Genomic DNA, 15249 nt, shown 5'->3' on the forward strand with positions numbered 1-15249 from the left:
CGCTACATGTGCGATGGCTTCACTAGCTCCGTCACTCATCGGAGCGCAGTCCACCACCCGCTTCGGCAAAGACTCGCTCGTCAAGAGCGAGGCCTGGGACTCGGTCGACTCGGCCATTCTTGGCTTGCTGCAGACACATCTGTATCGGATTTCCAACCTGCAGCTCGGCGAAGGCAAGATCGCTGGCGATGCCTGGACCGAAGGGCAGGCGGCGTGTGATATCTTGGAGGGCCTGCTACCTGTTGTCTTGGCTTCACAGTGAGTTGACGTACGGACAAAGCTGAGGCAGGCAACCTAATTTGCGCGAATTGCGAGCTGCTACTGCCATGTCGCCTACCGCAGCCGATTCGGAGATGGGCTATCGCAATTGGCTCAACCGGAAGAGCAGTGAAGGAGCCAAATCGTCCATCCTCCTCCCCCTTTTCGAAGCGGTCATCCACCAACTTCCTAAATCTATCGCCCATCTCCACCCGTCCACCAGCACTAGTCCGGCGTACTTCCACCCTCGCTATATCGATCTCCTCCTGAAGCTCGGTTCCCACCTAGACGAGGAAGACGCCGGAATCGTTATCGACTACTACCAGCGCGAATGCCTTTGTTTGCCATTCACTTCCGGCTGGACCGAAAACATCTGGAAGCTTGTTCGGGCGTTCTTCCTCTCCCTCTCGCCACTCGAGGTCGCCCGGAAACGGGTCGCCAAGCTTCTCTTTACGGACATTGCGGGCTTTGCGCAGGATATGCCCGAGTACCGTGTCGAACTTGTCGACAAGGTGCTCGTTCCGTTCCTCCAGGAGTATCTCGTTACTACTCAGGATGATGGGTTTCAGAAGGATGCACTGGCGGTACTGGTCAATGCGGCGGTGGCGGAGACGCTGGAACGAGACGAGGAGAGGCGAGAGATACGGGCGCAGTCGGCGGCTTCGGCAAATGCAGAGGAGGATGCCTCGCCGGAGGCCAGTCGAGAGGTCACCGAAGCGACCTTTGCGGGCAGCTTCAATGCTATCCGAGCGCTCATTGCTGAGGTCGCGCACATCCCCTGCAAAGAGGAGTCTGCGGGGGGCATACCGATGTCAGCCTCGATGGCGGAGTCTGGCTCGGCGAATAGCTTAAGCCGATCAGTCAGCGGCAAGGCAAAAGAGCCGAGCTTGCGAACGTTGAAGGGTACGATATCACCTCCCGTCCGGTCCACCCAACTACCGTCCATTTCCTCCATCTCTGGTGCTGGCGCTACTACCGACGAACAGGCTTCCCCGGTTCCCGCTATCCACCAACACCACGCAGACTGTCGGTCCATCCAGGCGGTCCTATCCCTCATCTCCATCTTCACCAAGCTATGCTTTACCCCTTCATTCCACAACACCACCAACACCAAGGCAGTGCGTATGCCCGCATCTTTCCGCAGCATCATTATCTTCCGGGACCTCCTCGGCCTGCTTTATCCCATGACCGACGACCGGACGCGGCATACCAACACACCCGCACAGGTCAAGATGGCCGCGCGATGCCCGAGGGCCCGGATCATCATTCTCGAATGGCTTATGCGGCTCCGGGCGGACAATCATCATCGCATCTTTGTACGGCGGAACATCGATGACGCGGCTTTGCCATTTGCGGCAATGCTGCGGAGGACAAAGGATACAGAAGCAGAGGGACGGGCGGCGGAGGCGGACGAAAGTAGACGGAGGTCGAGACCTTCTCAGCAGGCTCGAGCGCAGGAGGAGGATAGAGGACGAGCCTCCAGGAGCCAAGAGAGCAGTACTCGAAGCCGCAGCCGGTCTAAGGCTGCGCCCATTGTGCGAGGAGTGGATCACACCTACAACCCACTTTGGATCCTTCCGCAGGAAGAGCTGTTCGAGGTTCCGCGGAGCGAGCAACCAAGCGAGATCATGACGACCTACAACCCCAGTCACCCCGCCCTGCAGGACCCAACCGCCAAGCCGATCGATGGGGTCTGGCTCCCAGTCTCGCAGTACGTCCGCGTCCTGAATGGCATTCTGCGCGGGCATGACTGGGAGCTGGTCTCGTACGTGCTATGCTTCCTGCCGCTGCAGCTGCGCAACAAGCTCTTCTTCCACGGTCGGCGGGCGGTTACGGAAGTGCGGGCGTTGGTGCGGGTCTTGGCGGAAGGTGTGCTGGGAGTTGATGGGAGCTGGGAGAAGCGGTACAATGTCCCAACCTTCATCAAGCGGGTCGACATCAACGCTATCGCCTACCAATCCCTCTCCATCCTCATTGCCTATCGAGGCACCATGGCTCGGGACGAATGCGACCAGCTGGTCCAGGCGTTCGCGGATGGTCTGCAGGGTCGGAAAGACCTCGCTAAGCCCTGTCTCCAGGCGCTCACCCTCTGCATCTTTGAGCTGGAGCAATACGTCGGTCGTCACCTCCTCACCATCATTGATCGGATGGAGCGGATCGTCACCACCACCGCGCTCGCCATCCACATCCTCGAATTCCTCATTGCGCTCGGGCATAACGGGTCGCTCTACCGCAATTTTACCGACGAGCAATACCGTCGGGTCTTCCACATTGCCATCGACTACATCACCATCCATAATGCGCGGTCGGACGAACCCATCGACCTCAGTAAATCCCGCGAAGACTACACGCTGTCCCAGCACGTGATCGGTCTCGCCTACTATAGCATCTACATCTGGTTCCTCGCCTTAAAGCTACCACAGCGGCCCAATCTCGTCCCCGAGATCACGCGAAAGCTGCTCCAGGGCCGGTCGAAGCGGGTCATGGTGGATGAGATGGCGGAGGTATGCTTTGATTGGCTGTCGAGGTATACCTACGGCAACGCGGATCCCCGGCCGGCAACGTCATTCCTCTCCGAGGCGGTCATGAAGGACTCGAGGGAGAGCGAGGTACCAAAGTCGGTCAGTTGGCTGTTGGGCGGGGCGATCTTGACGATCACGGCGCATGCGAGGAGCGGGTGGGCTACCATCACGAGTACGAGGCCGACGGGGTCGACCAGTGTGGTGCTCAAGCTGGAAAATGTCCCGCTGCTGGAGCTAGGGGAGACAAATGCGGATCTCATCTCACTTCCGGCATTCTTAATGGCGAACAGGGAAGTGATTGCCAAAGCTGGGGGAAGTGCAGTGAGTCGACTATTTCAGTGCGTGGGAACTTGCTGACTGTCAGATCGAGAGCGCCGACGAGCTGGCTCAGACCAAATCCACCATGCCCTCGCCAGAAGGCTTCGACGCGTCCTCGCTCCACGGCTTCATCTGGTCCGGCGCAACCCCCTCTCAACGGCGCAAAGACGTCGTCATCCACCCCAGCTACCTCGGTCTCCAACTCCTTTCTTCCTACCCCAATCAAAGCCTCGAGACTCCTCGTGGCCGCCTCGTCCCGCCCGAAGAGAAATTCCAGCGGGCTTTACGCGGTATACAAAACACCCCGGTTATCGATACAGTCAAGATTGCGGTCCTTTACGTCGCTCCCGGCCAGACGACCGAGACCGAGATCCTGGGCAACATCGACGGATCTCCCCTCTATCTGGACTTCTTATCCGGTATCGGTCGGCTCATCAAGCTTAAAGGCCAGGTCGACGTCTTTGTCGGCGGTCTTAATCGCGATACCGACTCGGACGGCGAGTACGCCTATGCGTGGTGGGATGACTTTGACCAAGTCATCTTCCACACACCGACGATGATGCCTAATCATCCCGATCAGCCTGGATATGACGGCAAGAAACGGCTGGTCGGCAATGATTTCGTCAAGATCGTGTACAATGAGTCTGGCAAGGACTTTGCGTTCGACACGATCCGGACGGCGTGGAACTTTGTCAATGTCGTCGTCACTCCGTTGACGCTCGGAGAGGGGACTATCATCCCCGAGGTGTATACGCCGCCGAGCGAGGATGGGTGGACAGACTGGGATAGGGAAGAGTGGTTCAAGGTGGATATTCAGAGGGCGCCGGGAATCCCAGAATTTGGGCCGCTAGGGGAGGGCAAGCTCGTCTCGCGCCATGCGCTACCCATCCTCGTCCGTCAGCTGGCGCACCTTGGGAACGACCTCGCCGCGCGGTTCATGCATATTCGGGACGCGAGTGATGCCGAGTCTGCAGAGTATATCTCGAGTTGGCGGAGTAGGCTGAGGGCTATGTCGCGGTTGAGAGAAATGTGAGTCATTCGTAGTTAATAGGGGTAGGGCTGACCATGTAGGATGCCAAAGTTTGATCTACCGGATGAGAAGGATGAGACGACAAGGGAGGAGATGAGGAGAGAGTGAGTACAATCTGCCTTGAGACGGCAGGACCAGCTGATTCACTAGCTTTACGAGGCAATTCACATATCGGCCGCCTGCACCGGAGAAGTAAGAGTTGTACAAAACGTATGCAAATAGGATTTTTTGGTACGAGGATATCTTTGTCAGGCGTCGATGGCAGGTTAAGTGACTGATGATGCTAAGCACTGTGCAATGGACTCCTGCCACGGTCAGAGGAAGGCAGAGGGATGCAGCAGGAGAGGCTCCAGCGCCAGCACCTCAAGCTGCTGACGCACGGACTTCACAAGCCACAAACAACCGGGATCGGGATTGCGTCATCCCGAGAACGCCACCCGGCTAGACCGTGTTTCATCTTTTAGACTTCCCGGTCTAGCTCACCGGATGGAAACTACCTCCGATGGCATGACGGTCGGGTGGGGCAGCGCAGGGTTTTGAGTTGACAAGTGGGGTCGACACTTGTTGACGGTCGTTGGTCGTTTAGCTTTTGGTATGGCTATATAATATAGCGCTTAGAGCTCCTGATCACGCCCAAATCACTATCTACCTGTACCTTCCGATACCTCACAGTGCCCCTCACCAAAACCCCAGCATCCAGCAATCAGCACTCCGTAGCCAGCATGTCGCTCATCACCGCCCTCCTCACTTTCGCTTTGCTCCACACCTCGGTCCAGGGGTCGAGCATCAAGCTCGGCTGTCTCAGCGCTGCGCCCACCGGAGTATCGCTGGCTACTGGTGGACAGACTCTGGAGGCTTGCAGAGTGAGTCTTGTCTTGTTACACTCCGTCGCTGAGAGATCCACACTGACTTGCTCAGAGTGTCTGCGCGACCTCCGCCAGCCCCTATTCGTACTTCTCCAAGAGCTCCAGCTCGTGTGGGTGCAGCTCTACTGCGGCGCCGAACACGCTATACGTCGATGCTCTCGACCGGGATGCCAACTGCGGTGACGCTACTGTCTGGGTAAGTCGTTCTCGCATCTCAGACGCCACCGGAATGGACGGCTGACATTGCAGTACTCTGGCATCATTGCCAACTCCACCTCCAACTCCACAACCACCTGCCCCTCCCTCGGCCCCACATCATCAGCCGACCTCCCGGGCTACGTCTACCTCTCCACTCTTCCCGACCCGCTCGCTTGCTACTCCGCCTGCGGCGCCGCCGGGCTCAACGTCTCGCTCATCCAGCCTGGACTCGGCGGATACTCGTGTGCGTGCGCATCAAAGATCGAGGGGGCGACTTATGCGGAGGTGTGCAACAGCCAGAGCTGGTATGCGGTGCAAAAGGCATCTGCGGCCGTGACTACGCCCAAAGAGCCAAAGAAGTGCAAGCGCAAGCAGAGGAGGAGCACGGGAGGCAAGCAATAGGGGCGAGGTCAGTAGGGAAGAGGGTGATATCAAGGACACTATAGCCAAGGACAGTATACAGGACACTTCTATACAGGACAATTCCCATCAGATAGACATGCTAGATATTCTACAAGCTTCATGTCTGTCCCGCCGCCAATCTCGCCTCCCTCAACCTCAGCGTCCGCAATAACCCCTCCGCCTTGTCCCGCTGCGGCGCATTCGTCGATGCCACCTTCTCCAAATACTGACTCGCCAAGCCCCAGTCCCCCTGTCCTGGTCCGGCCTGGCCCGCCATCTCCCACTCCGCTACCGCAACATAGCTACCCGCCAGGTCATTGACGCCCAGGCCCTCGCTCTCCCCCAACGCGATGATCTTGCGGTGATATCCGGTAGCTTCGACGCTCATGGCGGAAGTGGGGGCGGCACCGGTGGCGGGCTGCGCTTCGGCCATGGAGGTATGGAGGTTGGCCAGCTTGTGCAGGATTGCGCTGGTCTGAGAACGGTCGGCGCCGAGGAGGGCGCGAGTGTGCGACTCGATAGCCTCGGGTACGCGCTGGAGCGATTCGTATACCGTCGCAAGAGCGGTCCACATTCGGCAATCGTAAGGGCTATCTTATCAGCAATGGGTTGTATCAGGCAGAATGGGTCCCGTGCCGCATCACCTGGGAGACTTACCGCAAAGATGTAGCTTGGTTGTAGTATTCGATGGCGTACATGGGCTCATCAAGCAGCTCATAAGCCTGACCAAGACCGTACCAAGCGCGGTAGTCCTTTGCGTTGACATCTAACAGTCAGCTCTTTTCAGTACCTCGCATGGCAACGAAGCTCACCAATAGCCTTACGATACGCCTCGATTGCCGCATGGCTGTTCTTCAACTCGACAAACTCATGCCCCATCAATGTCCAAGCGGGCAGGTAGTCCCTATTGAGCAGGAGCGCCCGCTTGAAGTACAAGATAGCCTTGCTATGATCGCCTCTTGATGAATAGTAGTTACCTAGAGTATTAGCTTGACGCGCCCAGGCAACCGGCATGGCACTCACCGATCAGGCAGCACACCTCGGCTCTATTCCGGTCGATCTCGGCGTACTCGTGTGCCAGCTTGCCCAGCTTGGCTCGCTTGTCCATAACGTAGAGCATGTTGGAGAAGATATCGACCTCTTCCATGCGATATGGGTCGAGCTGTTGCACGGCGTCAAAGTGTTGTTCGGCGATCTCGAATTCTGCCAATAAGCTCAATTCCTGCATGGCTATGTTGAGCATTGATCACATAGCCACTCACGTCTCATGTGGTAGTATACAAGCGCTCTCTGCGCTTTGAGATGTACACTCCCAGGGAAGAGTTCAAGCAGCTCCGAAATCATATTGGTGACCATGTCCGTGGCGGTGTGGAGGTCGAGCATGATGGTGATGGCGCAGAACTCGAGCATGGGTGTAGGTGGCAGGCGCTCCTTGACGTCGATGAACTGCATTTCAGCTGGTTACTTCCGAAGGCTAGCGAGAAACATACCTGATCAGGCGACTTGATCAACTGGGCGAGCTGACTCCATGCGGACCAATTATATGGTCGTTCCAGGACGCTCTGGATGAAGCACTCGATGGCTGCCGATCGTTGGTCGATACGCATGTATAGCAGACCGCGGAGGTAGATGATGTATGGGTCGGTATCGTCAAGGATCTCCATAATGAGAGGGTTGAGGGCGGGATAAAGGGCTAGCCGTTCTTCCTTGGTATCTAGGAAATGTGGCAATGATTCCTGTGCTTTTCGGTCCGCCGACTGAATACATTAGCTATCGTTCGCTCGAAGCTACATATAGCAGATTGCACTTACCAAATAGGCAGAGTAGACTCTCAAGAATCTCGAACGGCTTCCCTTCGCATCCCTCAAAACCCAAGTGACCCGATCAAACTCCCTCAAATCAAAGTACGTCCTCGCCAACTGATACTCGTCTTCCTCCAGCTGATCCCCTTCCTCCTCGTACTCGACGCCATGCCTCGTCCGTGACCGAGAAGGCCCCGCTTCAGGCATATCCCGCGGAGGTTCGTGGAAACCAAATGAGGTCGGTCCTGGCGAGGGGAGGAAATCGCCTATTGACGGACGCGCACGAGACGGCGAGAAGGTCGTAGCTGGAGGCGGTGCAGGTGGGGAGAAGGGAATATTTGGAGCTTGTCGAATCTCCTTGGGCAGCGAAGCCAGCAGCTCGGACGACCTATGGAATCAGCCCTGGCGCGTCGACAGCGAGGCACGAGAGCTCACCATTTCGCCGCTACGAGTAGACCTCTATCCTTCAGCTCCCTGGTCGTCCTCCTGATGTCGTGTGCTATCTGTACGCGGTCTGCTGTGTTCATAGTGAGTCTACAGAGCAAATGTGAGTGGATGGACGCGACTGATCTCGGAGGCGTTTGACCTCCACATTCTGAAACGCCACTTTGATTTGGTACACGGCGTTATCATCCGGAGATATAGTCTTAACCGCTACGCCTTCTATTTCCCTTCTATACCATACCTTGCCTCTGCTATCAACATGCCCGGATACAAGCGCTCGCTGGATGGCAGCGCTGATCGCTCCAGAGACGCCGACAAGAAACCGAAAGACTGGCGGGATGCGTTCCTCGACGACGATCAGCCGCGGAGGAGGGAGAGATCCCATTCTCGCGACAACGACTATCGGAAACGCGATGACAGAGCGCGGGGAAGTAGAGAAGAGGAGAGAGGGTATCGGTCAAGGGACCCCCGCGGTGGACTTCCATACGATAATGGAGAAAGACGGGGAGACGATCGGCAGGGCAATGGTCGAGGCCAATACTCTGGCGGGAGTAGCAGGCACTACCCCACTCGTGAGCATAGAGGAGGTGCCGCGCGGGGGCAAGAACGGGAAAGTGACCGTCGTAGGCATAATGAATCATCGAGTCAACTGAGAGGTGAGGATAGAGAGGAAGGCGAGTGCGTTTGTTCCATACAACCAGTACGAGGTGCGGAAAGCGCTGACGCGTTCCGCTATAGGATCGAACCGCAACCTGTCCAGTCTCATCCTGGACCGACCGCCGGATCGGTAGAGCCGCCAAGAGCACGACCTATACCACACGCGGTACCGCTCACCGGGTTCCGGCCGCTCAACATGCCTGCTCAACCGCCGGCACCCGTTCCGCAGACCCGCCCGGCCGCAAATGTGTTGGAAACGGAGGCACGGGAGTCAAAGAAGGCGCGAGTGGAGATGGAGGCGGAGGAGGTCGAGCCTGTGGTGTTACTGGAGGAAGAGCGGGATCCGGACAAGGTGCTAGAGGAGCGAAGGAAGAAGAGGGAGGAGATTATGGCCAAATTCAAAGCTAATGGTGGGAAGGCGGCGGTATCGGCGGTTGTGGCGGAAGGGAAGGATCCAGCTGGGCCAGGTGCGGATAGTGTGAACAGCGCGGGGACGAGAACAGGGATGAGAACGGGTTTGTCTGCGTCCGGTGAGCTAAGATCTCCCTTGTATTGCCGAGCAGACCTGACACACCAGGTGCGACTCCCTTACTTAAGGCTCTCGGTACCCGATCGGCGATGGGATCTGCATCCACCGCGGTCTCTCGAACTCCAGCACTGCCCGAACCAAGCCTAGCGAATACACCGCTCGGCAAGGACTTTGATCTCGGTAAAAGCGATGTTGCTCCCCAACCTGCAGGTGAGGACCTCGTCTCCGCGGCAGACTACGATCCAACAGCCGAGGGCGCGGTCGACCAGGCTCGACGTGATCGCGACAACGGAGTCGTCGACTACGCCAAGGAAGTCGCCGGCGGTATCGGCGAACCAATCGTCGTACCGGACGACGAATGGGAGGAGGTCGAGATGGAAGTGGACGAAGAGGAAGACGAGGTGGACATGTTCTCGGCCTTTGAGGAATCAGATCGACCCAAGAAGAAGAGAAAGATCAAGGTCAGGCGGAGAAAACAGGCGGACGGGACAGATGTGACCGAGACGATGGAGGTGACGGGCGAAAAGCAAAAGGCAAAGGTGGCGGTAGTGGATAATGTGGATGATGCGGAGGGTTACTACAGGATCACGCCGGGGGAGATTGTGGATGATGGGCGGTATCAGGTGACGACGACGCTGGGGAAGGGGATGTTTTCGGCGGTGGTCAAGGCGAAAGTGTTAAAGGCGGTCGGGCAGGAGCGGCGACAGGATGTAGTGGGGAAGGAGGTGGCTATCAAGGTCATTCGGAGTCAGGAGAGCATGTGAGTGGAGCTAGTCTGTTCGCGAGCTATAAGCTGACTTTCAGGTATGTTGCCGGGCGAAAGGAAGCGCAGATTCTCAAGCGGCTGAACGAGGCCGATCCAGACGATAAGAAGCACATCGTCCGTATGGAGCGTACGTTTGAGCATCACGGTCATCTCTGTATCGTCACTGAGAGTCTAAGGTGAGCTCATCCATAACCTCTCTTTCCAGACACGCAGGGATGGAGCTGACAAGTCTAGCATGAACCTCCGAGACGTTCTCAAGCGCTTCGGCAAAGACGTTGGGCTGAATATGCGCGCCGTCCGAGCCTATGCGCATCAGATGTTCCTTGCTTTGTCGCTCATGCGCAAGTGCAGTCTCGTGCACGCTGATATCAAGCCCGACAACGTCTTGGTCAGTCCTACAAGCTCTGACGCTGCCAGCGGTCCAAAGCTGATTATTCAGGTGTCTGAGAACAAGGCGACGCTCAAAGTCTGTGACTTTGGCTCAGCTTCCGATGTTGCGGACGGGGATATCACGCCGTATCTTGTCTCCCGATTCTACCGAGCTCCGGAGATCAGTAAGCTCGATCGCCTCTTCCGCCCGGGGGACCAAGCTGACATGGACAGTCCTTGGCCTGCCATTTGATACTGCTATCGACATTTGGTCCACCGGCTGCACGCTGTACGAACTCTACACTGGCAAAATCCTTTTTCCCGGCCGATCCAACAACCACATGCTCCTCCTCATGATGGAAGTCAAGGGCAAGATCAATCACCGCTTGATCAAAAAGGCGACCTTTGGCGAAATGTACTTTGACGAAGGCATGAACTTTCTCAGTGTCGAGAAGGACAAGATCACCGGAGCGGTATGTTCAGCTTCGCCAACTTCTCTTGTCGTGGTGTGAGCTGATATGGTAGGATACACTAAAGACGCTTGTGATCTCTGGTCCGTCCAGAGATATCCGATCACGTATTATGCCGTCCAGCAATATCCAGCTCAAGATGAAGGACGACGAGATCAAGCAGATGGCCAACTTTGTGGATCTGCTGGATAAGTGTCTGCAATTGGATCCGGCGAAGAGGATCACGCCGAGAGATGCGCTGTTGCATCCGTTTGTGGCAGGTACGGGATAGAGCGGGGTATAGGAGAGGTTTGGCCCGGTTGTAGCATAGGAATTGTGTATGGAACTATGAAGGCTCTGCTGTCACGCTTGGCACCACCCTCAGCTCCCCCGCTCAGCTCCTGCGCCTGGTTAATGGTTGACGCACGGACCGAAAGTCTGAGGTATTTCGGACGGCCGAAGATCACAGATATTACTCTTCTCTACTTCTTCTTTCATATCGGCTCTACTTGATAGTGGGAATGAGGCCAGCAGTACGCCTCAGTGGGCTTACGAGTCGATCATGTCGACCAATAGCGGCTGCAGGACCGGAGCTCCGAGCTGCTCTGCCTCCGCCTCCGCCTCTGCAGCAAGCTGCTCCTACCTCTCGACCCCGACATTCATTCGTGTCAGCCCGGGGCTACGCCTCGCACCCCTCCACGCACCCCTCGAAGCCGCCAAGACAGGGCCAGCCGCTACATCATACACATCCGCATCTCGTAGGCTCGGGAGAGCTGACTCCGGGGATACCGGCTTCGGAGTATGAGGAGCGACGACGGAAATTGATGGAGAGTCTGCCGGAGGGGAGTGTGGTGGTCTGTATGGGTGGGACAGTGAGGTTGGTCAGCCAGCGTGAGTTACACAATTTGAGCTACTGGAACGTTTCCGGGAGATACGGAGCTGATGTAGCAGAGATATTGTGGGTACCTCAGTCTTCTACTTGGACCGTGCGATTGGATTGCTGTGGTCGAACGGGCTATACTGACCCGGCAGCTACAAGTTCAGACAAGGTGAGTCTCAGCTGTCGTAAACTCCGCGACCAGAAGCATGGAGCAGGACTGTAAGCTGAGCGACCCAGCGACCGACTTTAACTACCTTACCGGTTTCAATGAGCCTGAGGCTACTCTTGTTCTAGGTATACTCGCTCGCTAATTCTAATCGCCATCAGATCGGCTAACAGGGCAGAGTCTCGCCCATCCACTTCCAAAGGTTATAGATATACCCTCTTCGTCCCGCCGAAAGATGACCATGACACACTGTGGTCGGGAGAATGCTCCGGCGTAGAAGGAGCAGTCTCCGTCTTTGGCGCAGACGAGGTCTGTCCTCTCTCCTCGTTTATCAAAAGAGTCATATATACATCAATCTGACTGACAGGCATTCCCCAGTTCCGCATTGGCCGCCCACCTCCCAGCCCTCCTTCGCTCTGAAAACCTCTTCGTCTCCGTCCCTCCTCTACCGTCCCCCTCGCCATCCTCTCAACCCCTCCAACCGCCTCCACCGCGCCGCCGCTCCTCCCTCCTCAAGCTCTTCACCTCAGATCCGTCCTCATCGGCCTCATGGTCGTCCGCCTCGGACCCACCACACCTCCTCATATCCGCCGCACTGGCCTCGGAGCGTGCACGTCCGCTCGAAAGAGAGGTACATCGATTACGGCTAGTAAAGAGCAAGTCGGAGCTGGCAATCATGAAGCGCGCGGCGGACATCTCAGCTGCGGCTCATACGAGATTGATGGGGTTTGTAAATGGCGGCATGAGGGAGGACAGGTTGGCTGTGGAGTTTGCGTATATGTGTGCAAAGGAGGGAAGTGAGCGGGAGGCATATGTGCCTGTGATAGCTTCGGGGTGAGTTGCGCATTTGCACGAGAGGTTCAAGCTGACTGTCAGGGCGAATGGTCTTGTGATACATTACACGAGTAATGACAACGTCGTTGATGATGGAGATGTGAGCTATGAAGAGTCGAGCCAGGTCAGATTCGGACAAGAAGCTGACGCAACAGCTTGTTCTTGTGGACGCAGGCTGCGAACTCCACATGTACGCCTCGGACATCACTCGTACCTTCCCCGCCAATGGCAAATTCAGCGAACCGCAACGCGACCTGTACACTGCGATCCTGAGGGCACAGAAGGAGTGCGTGAAGCGGTGTAAGGTGGAGGACGGGATATCGATGAATGAGCTACATCGCGCGAGTGAGTTCTGGAGATCTTGATAGTGCTGAGGCACGGGCTGACTAACAGGTTGCGGTCTCTTATTAGCGGAACTGAGGCAGATAGGCTTCAAGCTGGGCGTAGGAGATATCGAGAGAAGACTGGTAGGTTCCCCAATGTGTAGCGAGTAGACGTCAGGCTGATCGAGCAGTATCCCCACTTCTTATCACATCACCTCGGCTCGGATCTGCACGACTGCCCCACCGCAGATCGAAGCGCAGCGTGAGCATCCATCGACTTCCGCAGAGTCTGGTACCGGCTGACGTCCCATAGGTTGACAGAGGGCAATGTCATCACGATAGAACCGGGAATATATGTCCCGTTTGACAATGCCTACCCGAAGCACTTTCACGGGATGGGGATCAGGGTGGAAGATGAGGTGGCGTTTCAGAAGGATGGACCTTGGGTGTTGAGTGCGAATGCTCCAAAAGAAATCGTAGATATAGAGGGACTGAGGTAGAGTGGGCTTCTGTATCTGCCGGATGTAAACAGCTCCAACTCGCCTGACTCATCGTCGGTGAGGTTCAAAGCCTCGGTTGCTGATGCCGGTCAGGGCAATGAAACATATGTGTACAGTAATCCAGACATGGCATCGTCCCGTCACGTCGCCCTACAATATGTTGATTGGTTCTCGCACTAGCAAAGACGCTGGCAAGTTGTGCAGCCACCGGGAGCGGTAAGATCAGTCATTATTCACATATAGCATGATGTATGTAGCATCAAATCAGAGGTCAAATAGTGAAAGAATCGAGCGGAGATCCGGACAGCATTGCGGGGAAAAGAGGGCGAAACGTAGCACGCTGACGATCTCAAGCAGCCGCTTCGACGAGAGTGGAGCCCACAGACGTCGGCATGGGCTCACTGCGGTCCGAAACGAGCTCGGTCGTCAGCTCCATCATGGGTTCCACCAGCGAGAAGACGATGTCCGGCGTGATTTGAAGGTCCGTGCATTCTGGATTACATCAGCACACATATGGGGCAGAGCAGAACACCGTCACCATTCAGAACAGAAGACAGCTCGCTGACGGGGTAGACGAATCGCTTGAGGCGCCTCGCCTTCTCGCCCTGGAAGGTGAGCGGGACATTGAGAAGGTCACTTGTATGTGCTGACTTACCGGGCTCAGCTTCGTCAGTGCCGGCAGATCCCTGTCCGTGTTGATCGATCCGTCGGTCTCCCATTCAAGAATGGCAAGCTTGCTCCCGGATCCTCCAATCCTAAATCTGTGTCAGCTAGACTCGGGATCCTGGTAACGCGACTTGCCCCGAATTCGAATTGTAGGTGGCTTTGGGGACACGAGAGTTGACCAGGCGCCATCGATCCTTCTCCGAGTCATTGCTGATGTCGAACACGTCAGGAAGCCCCGTCTCCTCGTGATTCTCTCGAACGGCAGAATGGCTCAGTTGAGTCAGCCATTCCAATACCTTTGATGCGTCCCACCACGCGACGGGCTGCTCACAGAATGCTTTCGTCTTCGTCATTCACCTTTCCACCGGGAAATTCTGCTTCGTGTCAGTTTGCCCGTTCTGTCTGCCTCGCGTGTCTGCCCTGTGCATGCCAAGCGGGAAGTCTTTGACTCACCGAAAGTGAACCTGCTGATAGGCGTGCGTTTCTGTCCCACGGCAATGATTTTGGGCTTCCCCAGACCACCCTTGTCGCGAATGATGTTCAGGACGGAGACGCCTGTACGTCAGTCTCATTGCGAGATTGCTTCAAGTCTGCCTCGGAGATCATGAACCTACTGCCAGCCTCAAGCTCCTCGTTGATGGTACCCTTGGAAGTGGGTACATCATTCCTAAGAAAGGTATACGCAGTCTTGTTCTTGTTGGAACCCTGCAGAGTCGTTAGCAGAAGTTATTGAACCGGGGGTCACAAAGTTTATGAGACAGGGAGAGTCTTGATTGCGTACCTCTTTCTCGGGCCAGTCGAACTCATCCTCAACAACTTGCCTCTTCTTGTTGCCCCAGACTCTCTTGCGACTGAGCCGTTCCGGGAGAGGGTTGGCGTACGCGTTCCACACCCATTGAGAAAGCTCACTGCCGGTAGGAGACCCGGTCTGTCATATCAGCTGTTGTAAGGTGGCAGCAATACACGACTCACGGGAACGACGATGTCAGTCTGATTCGAGTAGCCGGCATTGGGCATGGGCTCCCCGATGACGACAGTGTCAGCAGAAGCTTCCGAAGGATCAGTAGCCATTGTGATAGGGTGAGCAAGAGTGAGTAGACAGGGAGTGAGATAAGTATGGTAGTAAGTGAAGGCGACAGACTGAGGGGAGGGGTGGTTTATATGTCAAGAGGGGCGTCATCCGAAGCAGTGAACATCACGACACTCCATTCTGCTGTAAAGAAGAACCACTGGAAGTCGCAATCTATCCAGATCTGGATTGGCTTGCGCG

The 15249-nt window shown here is 56.3% G+C and overlaps 6 protein-coding genes across 6 annotated transcripts; 4 read left to right on the top strand and 2 right to left on the bottom strand.

Moving 5' to 3' along the window:
• Nucleotides 1-353: 353 nt before the first annotated feature.
• MKK02DRAFT_26910 (uncharacterized protein) lies at nucleotides 354-4131 on the top strand (the record flags this gene model as incomplete). The annotated part of the gene is made up of 2 exons (XM_053087270.1): nucleotides 354-3105; nucleotides 3200-4131. The coding sequence occupies 2 exons, from the start codon at nucleotides 354-356 to the stop codon at nucleotides 4129-4131; spliced, it is 3684 nt and encodes a 1227-aa protein (XP_052944795.1).
• A 719-nt stretch (nucleotides 4132-4850) lies between these two features.
• MKK02DRAFT_43695 (uncharacterized protein) lies at nucleotides 4851-5594 on the top strand (the record flags this gene model as incomplete). The annotated part of the gene is made up of 3 exons (XM_053092561.1): nucleotides 4851-4991; nucleotides 5047-5190; nucleotides 5244-5594. 3 exons carry the CDS (start codon nucleotides 4851-4853, stop codon nucleotides 5592-5594), a joined length of 636 nt encoding a protein of 211 aa, XP_052944796.1.
• Nucleotides 5595-5712: 118 nt separating this feature from the next.
• On the bottom strand, nucleotides 5713-7923 carry MKK02DRAFT_36546 (cell division control protein 23; the record flags this gene model as incomplete). The annotated part of the gene is made up of 8 exons (XM_053089442.1): nucleotides 5713-6184; nucleotides 6252-6360; nucleotides 6407-6571; nucleotides 6618-6797; nucleotides 6857-7040; nucleotides 7085-7351; nucleotides 7406-7784; nucleotides 7832-7923. 8 exons carry the CDS (start codon nucleotides 7921-7923, stop codon nucleotides 5713-5715), a joined length of 1848 nt encoding a protein of 615 aa, XP_052944797.1.
• Nucleotides 7924-8099: 176 nt separating this feature from the next.
• Nucleotides 8100-10902, top strand: MKK02DRAFT_25804 (serine/threonine-protein kinase PRP4-like protein; the record flags this gene model as incomplete). The annotated part of the gene is made up of 8 exons (XM_053087094.1): nucleotides 8100-8518; nucleotides 8579-9022; nucleotides 9058-9786; nucleotides 9831-9968; nucleotides 10027-10180; nucleotides 10232-10346; nucleotides 10396-10634; nucleotides 10687-10902. 8 exons carry the CDS (start codon nucleotides 8100-8102, stop codon nucleotides 10900-10902), a joined length of 2454 nt encoding a protein of 817 aa, XP_052944798.1.
• Nucleotides 10903-11131: 229 nt separating this feature from the next.
• On the top strand, nucleotides 11132-13313 carry MKK02DRAFT_25371 (putative X-Pro aminopeptidase; the record flags this gene model as incomplete). Its single annotated transcript, XM_053087028.1, has 10 exons — nucleotides 11132-11505; nucleotides 11643-11659; nucleotides 11728-11784; nucleotides 11835-11982; nucleotides 12035-12490; nucleotides 12533-12590; nucleotides 12646-12835; nucleotides 12884-12957; nucleotides 13005-13075; nucleotides 13127-13313. The coding sequence occupies 10 exons, from the start codon at nucleotides 11132-11134 to the stop codon at nucleotides 13311-13313; spliced, it is 1632 nt and encodes a 543-aa protein (XP_052944799.1).
• A 349-nt stretch (nucleotides 13314-13662) lies between these two features.
• MKK02DRAFT_32545 (uncharacterized protein) lies at nucleotides 13663-15050 on the bottom strand (the record flags this gene model as incomplete). Its single annotated transcript, XM_053088527.1, has 9 exons — nucleotides 13663-13731; nucleotides 13880-13918; nucleotides 13969-14068; nucleotides 14106-14249; nucleotides 14311-14356; nucleotides 14433-14534; nucleotides 14594-14684; nucleotides 14761-14907; nucleotides 14952-15050. 9 exons carry the CDS (start codon nucleotides 15048-15050, stop codon nucleotides 13663-13665), a joined length of 837 nt encoding a protein of 278 aa, XP_052944800.1.
• Nucleotides 15051-15249: the final 199 nt, after the last annotated feature.

This window comes from Dioszegia hungarica, assembly GCF_025882075.1.
Source record: "Dioszegia hungarica strain PDD-24b-2 chromosome Unknown MKK02contig_8, whole genome shotgun sequence".
NCBI classification, from domain to species: domain Eukaryota; kingdom Fungi; phylum Basidiomycota; class Tremellomycetes; order Tremellales; family Bulleribasidiaceae; genus Dioszegia; species Dioszegia hungarica.